The sequence below is a fragment of the Ailuropoda melanoleuca genome, unplaced genomic scaffold, assembly GCF_002007445.2.
Source record: "Ailuropoda melanoleuca isolate Jingjing unplaced genomic scaffold, ASM200744v2 unplaced-scaffold2460, whole genome shotgun sequence".
NCBI lineage: Eukaryota > Metazoa > Chordata > Mammalia > Carnivora > Ursidae > Ailuropoda > Ailuropoda melanoleuca.
In genome coordinates this window covers 1-5,027 of record NW_023194504.1, presented here as the reverse complement: position 1 = coordinate 5,027, position 5,027 = coordinate 1, and the positions used below count along the sequence as shown (strand labels likewise).

The 5,027-nt window shown below is 46.3% G+C and overlaps 1 protein-coding gene across 1 annotated transcript; it reads right to left on the bottom strand.

Moving 5' to 3' along the window:
* Positions 1–3,335: 3,335 nt before the first annotated feature.
* Positions 3,336–4,515, bottom strand: WFDC10A (WAP four-disulfide core domain 10A). The gene is made up of 2 exons (XM_034650507.1): positions 4,425–4,515; positions 3,336–3,484 (listed from the first exon to the last, which is right to left on the bottom strand). The coding sequence occupies exons 1-2, from the start codon at positions 4,513–4,515 to the stop codon at positions 3,336–3,338; spliced, it is 240 nt and encodes a 79-aa protein (XP_034506398.1).
* Positions 4,516–5,027: the final 512 nt, after the last annotated feature.

Sequence of the window (5,027 nt, the reverse complement as noted above, 5' to 3'; positions counted from 1 at the left end):
AATGGTGATTTGGGTTGTGGCAGATCTGTAAGTTCTGCCCAGGAACTACATGTTGACCATGTCACAGACTCATTCCTTTGATACTCTCCCATTCCGAAGTATTGGATTTTCTTTGATATGAGCAGGATGTCCTCCTAAGCTAGGAGGAACACTGTGTACCAATACTAAAAACAACAGAATGAATTAAAGAAAATAGAATGAATGGGAACTGAATTATTTCTACAGGAAAAAAAATTCTCCCACCAGAAACATCTTGTAAGGAAAAGAAGGGTAATACAAAACCTGCAAGTTTAATTAAATAAATATCTGTAAACAAAGATTTTGACAGATGAAAAAAATACCTTGAATCAGAAATTTAGAAACTCAGCATATATGTAGCCAAAAATCCAGGAAAACATGAAATAAGAGGTAGACAGAATGTACAAAAACCAAAGAAGTTAAAGGTCATCTCAGAAATTAAGATTTTTTTAAAAGATTTTATTTATTTATGTGACAGAGAGACAGCCAGCGAGTGAGGGAACACAGCAGGGGAGTGGGAGAGGAAGAAGCAGGCTCCCAGCGGAGGAGCCCGATGTGGGACTCGATCCCGAAATGGCGGGATCATGCCCTGAGCCGAAGGCAGACATTTAACGACTGCGCTACCCAGGCGTCCCAGAAATTAAGATTGTTAAAAAATTTTAAGACAGAATAAATTCAAATGAACTGTAAGAGGTATTGAGAAAAAGAATGAAAAAATATAAGAGATCACAAATAAAATGCAAAAGTAAAAACAATGAGAGAGATAAAGATTGATAAAGAAATAGGAGAAAGGGGCGCCTGGGTGGCACAGCGGTTAAGCGTCTGCTTTCGGCTCAAGGCATGATCCCAGCGTTACGGGATCGAGCCCCACATCAGGCTCCTCCACTAGGAGCCTGCTTCTTCCTCTCCCACTCCCCTGCTTGTGTTCGCTCTCTCTCTGGCTGTCTCTATCTCTGTCAAATAAATAAATAAAATCTTTAAAAAAAAAAAAAGAAAAAAGAAATAGGAGAAAGAAAATATAAATAAATAAATAATATTGGAGTTTTTGAAAAGAAAACAAGTTACCAATATTAAAAACTAAAATCCAAGAAAATGTTCCATCAATTAAAAAACCCTGAATTCACATAAAAAGGGACCACCATATACCCAGCAACAGTGACTCAGAATATCCTTAGAATTCAGATGCATGGTTTCCTCTCATGTAGATTCTTCTATCTTCTCACATCCACTCACTAATGCTTTCCAAGGAGTGAACACTTCCCAAGTTAAGACACTGCACAGACACTACACTCACTGTTGGGTATGCACTCCCAGAGAATGTAATTTTAATGGTAGATTTTAGGCTTAGAAACAACTGCCTCAGGATAGAGCTTTCCTCGAATCCTGCATGTTATACCTATTCTAATTATATTTGGGCCAATGGGCATTTCTTGGTGGTAGGTCTTACACTTGGCACCTAAACCCAACCCTTGCATTCCAGAACTTCCTATAGCTCCTTAACTAGGCATCCTGGGTTTGTTATGACACAGACTACTACCAGGAGACGGTGGTGGGACACACTCCGTGGGTGAAGGCATCAGTATGGACCAACTTGTGAGCGTGGGGGGCACCCAAAGGATGGAAATGAAGCAGGAGTTGACCATCATCATCGTGTATGAGATGTGCAAGATACTTCTAGAGTCCTGCCATCTGCACTGACATAGAGAAGGAGCATGGCTGGAGCATGAGGAGAGAACAATCACTGCAGAAGCCATGACAACCGTGAGGCCATGTGTTTGTCAGACAGACTAGCCTGATCAACAATTCTCCACATGCTGGAACTTGGGTTTTTGGACACCCAGGTCATAGCAGAATTCACGTTTACTCCCTCCTCTGCCTCCACGAGAGTCAAGGCCTTGCAGGGGTCCCCAGTCTTCCACTCCACCTACCATAGAGGCACACAGCTGTTCCATAGGACAGAACATGGAGTGCTGGCCAGGCAAGCACTCCTCCCAGTCGAAGCATTCTAGGTGTAGACTCTGAGTCCACTGGGGCAGGGTGGAGTGTCCAGAGAGCCCTGCAGAACACAGGCCTGGCCACCAGTTATCATGATGGAAAAGACCAGAAGCTTCCAGTAGAATTTATGGTTGAGGGACTCATGCCAGAGGCAAGGACTAGGTCAGTTGGCAGCATGGTGTACCCACATGGTAAGGAGCACTGATCGTAGACATGGGAGGTCACTCCCTATGTGGGCTCTGGCAGGTAACCTTGCCTCTCTTAATAGTCTCTCCCAGGGTGTTTGGGGCATGGCCACGCACTGGGAAGATGCTTGCAGAGTCAGGCTATGTGAAGAAGCACTCCTGCAGAGCATGCCCTTACCACCCACCTGTGTCTGATGATGGCTGTGCTGCTGGTTGATCATGATCTCTTCCCTAAACTTTCCTGCTCCAAAGGAAGCCCTTTAGGAGAAGTAGAGAAGCTCCTCTGATACCAGGAGCCCTGAGATGCTTCTAAGGTGGGCCAGAGGCTCTGGCTTAAGAGAGACAGGTTTCCTCCCCTGGGCAATCCTTCACTGATGCCCAGCAGGAAGCACTGGACTAGAGTGTAACACTAAATGTTAGTGTAGGCATTCACTTCCATGCCCATGGTCTCCCCGTAGCGGAGGAGCTGTGAGCAAACAGGGGGTCCACACAAACATCCTCCTTCAGCCGCATCATGACCTCTCACTCTCTTTTGCCTTGAGAATGTCACTTCACTTCCCTCTGATTGGTTTTCTTCATTGTAAAAGGACAGTAATCTGAAACTCACAAGGGAATGGGAAGAATGGGATGGGGGTGGGTCAAATTTAAGAAGAGGCCTCCCTGGGGGTCTCCTACTCTGTGACCAGAGTCTAGCCTCCACCTGCCTTATGTTTAACTTGACCCTTCTGACCCAGGCTAAGGAATGTTCTGGTTAGCATTGGAAGATACCACACAAGTTCAGTTTCTGCCCTGGGAGTACTGGTTCGGTGAGCAGATCAACAATGAGGCTGGGCCTCGGGGACCTGGCAGGGGTGCAGGGCCAATGGGAGAGAGAATAGAGAAGAATGACAAGGGGACAGAGATCAGACACCTGGATCTAGAGAAGGGAGCACTCTGCACTGGGTCCTCAGTGATCACAAACACTGGGAGTAAAATACGCAGATCTGTGGACATTTGTTCTGGTTTATTTGACAGGAACAAACGGTTCAGACTGGTGGAAGGGTGCATTCCTGTTGTTATCCTCTTGCCTGGGTTCTGAGGTCCTCATGCCTTGGTGTGAATAGAGGTTTGGGGGAGCAGCCCAGCCCGCTCACCCACTCACTGCAGGCTCATGCAAATATTCCCGCAGAAGGTTGAACAGCATATGTTATTTGCTTGACAATCTTGATGATATTCACAGGGGCGTCTGCACATATATATGCTGGTATGCTTTTCACAAACCTTGATTTCCTTGATCAGCTCTATTTCTGAAACAGAGCAAGAACAGGGTCAGTGCAACCAGATCCCTTGAGAGTACTCCTCTCCTGCTTAAAGCCTCTCCCGAAGACAACAGAACCAAGATCGACACATGACACTCTTGGACTTTTCAGGGAACACACTTTCTGCCCTTTACCCAATCCTGGTGACGGGTAGTATCTTAAATCCTATATCCCCTAATTTTCCCCCCAACAAATCTCAATACCTGGCCTTCCAGGGCCCTCTGTAAACTCTGCAACCAGGACCCTGTCTTCCACGTTGATCATGGCCTTGCTGATGCACCCCATAGAGTCTACACTCTGAGAACTCAGCAGAGACTGAGACACCCTGCAGACTCTCCCCATGCTCCAGAATTTGCAGGGTCCAGAGAGGAAGAGGACTTCCCGCCCTGCCCCCTCTCTCCTGTCCCTGTCACTTTCTCCAGGGCCCTTGCCTCTTCCCAGAAAATACCACTTGCACTATTTCCCTTCCACTGCCACCATCCTGGTTCCTCCGATGATAACTTTGACTTGACCCTGTACACCCCCAAATCTGCTTTCCCAAGGTCCTTTCATTCTACATCTACTTCCACCAACATTTCTGGATGTGACGTGTCACATGCGTGCAGAAATCTAAGAATAGTTGTTTGGTTTCCCCATGTGATTCTCAGCCCAATATGTATCTTTCACTACTGTATGTACTGTTTGTGTCTGGGTATTTGGAACAGAGAATCAAAAGACGTAGGCTCTCCCTCCACCCCCATCACTGTTCTCAGGGCTGAGTAAAAGGGCCAGAGGGCCACGGTTTGGGAGGACCCGGAGTCTTCATAGTGCTGTGGTCTGGGCAGGATGTGCTGAAAGGTTCCAATTCCCAGGTCCTCCTCAGAAGGCACACAGCCCCTCCTGGTCCCCTCCCCTTCCCTGTCTCCCCGTCCCCTAGTCCATCACCTACTCTGCATCATCTTCAGGTTACGGTGCCCTCCCTGGGCCTGCGGCAGCAGCACACAGAGGAACAGGACGAGCAGCAGAGCCTGGGCTGACATGACTCTGAGCAGAGTGGAGAGCGGTCAGTCTGGCACAGACTTCCCTGGAGAGCTGGGTGGTTATCCTGGGCTCCTCCCTGCTTCCACTGACCAAACAAGGAGGCCTGTTTCCTCCCCTTAGCCTGCCCTTACACAGCCTGTTCTCTGTGGGACTGGGCCTTCTGCAGAGGATTCCTGCTCTCACGTGACTAACCTTTTCCTTTGTAAATAATTTTTTCCTACTTTTTTTTTTTTAGGATGGGGAGAGGAGTTAGATTTTTTTATTATAATAATATTTTTATTATATTATGTTAGTCACCATACAGTACACTTTCTAATTATAAGATAATTTACAGAAAAAGAGAAAAGTGAAATTTTAAAAAATTATGATAATCTAACTGCAGAGAATTAACATGTGTCTCTTCTAATTACCATTCTTTTTTTTTATTATTATTATATTACGTTAGTCACCATACAGTACATCCCCGGATTCCGATGCAAAGTTCGATGCTCCATTAGTTGCGTATAACACC

Bases quoted from the DNA above. Each gene is read 5' to 3' on its own strand.
- WFDC10A (XM_034650507.1), bottom strand. From the start codon at position 4,515: ATGTCAGCCCAGGCTCTGCTGCTCGTCCTGTTCCTCTGTGTGCTGCTG. The intron at 3,485-4,424 runs GTAGGTGATGGA...GCTCTGTTTCAG, and splicing joins TAACCTGAAGATGATGCAGA to AAATAGAGCTGATCAAGGAA.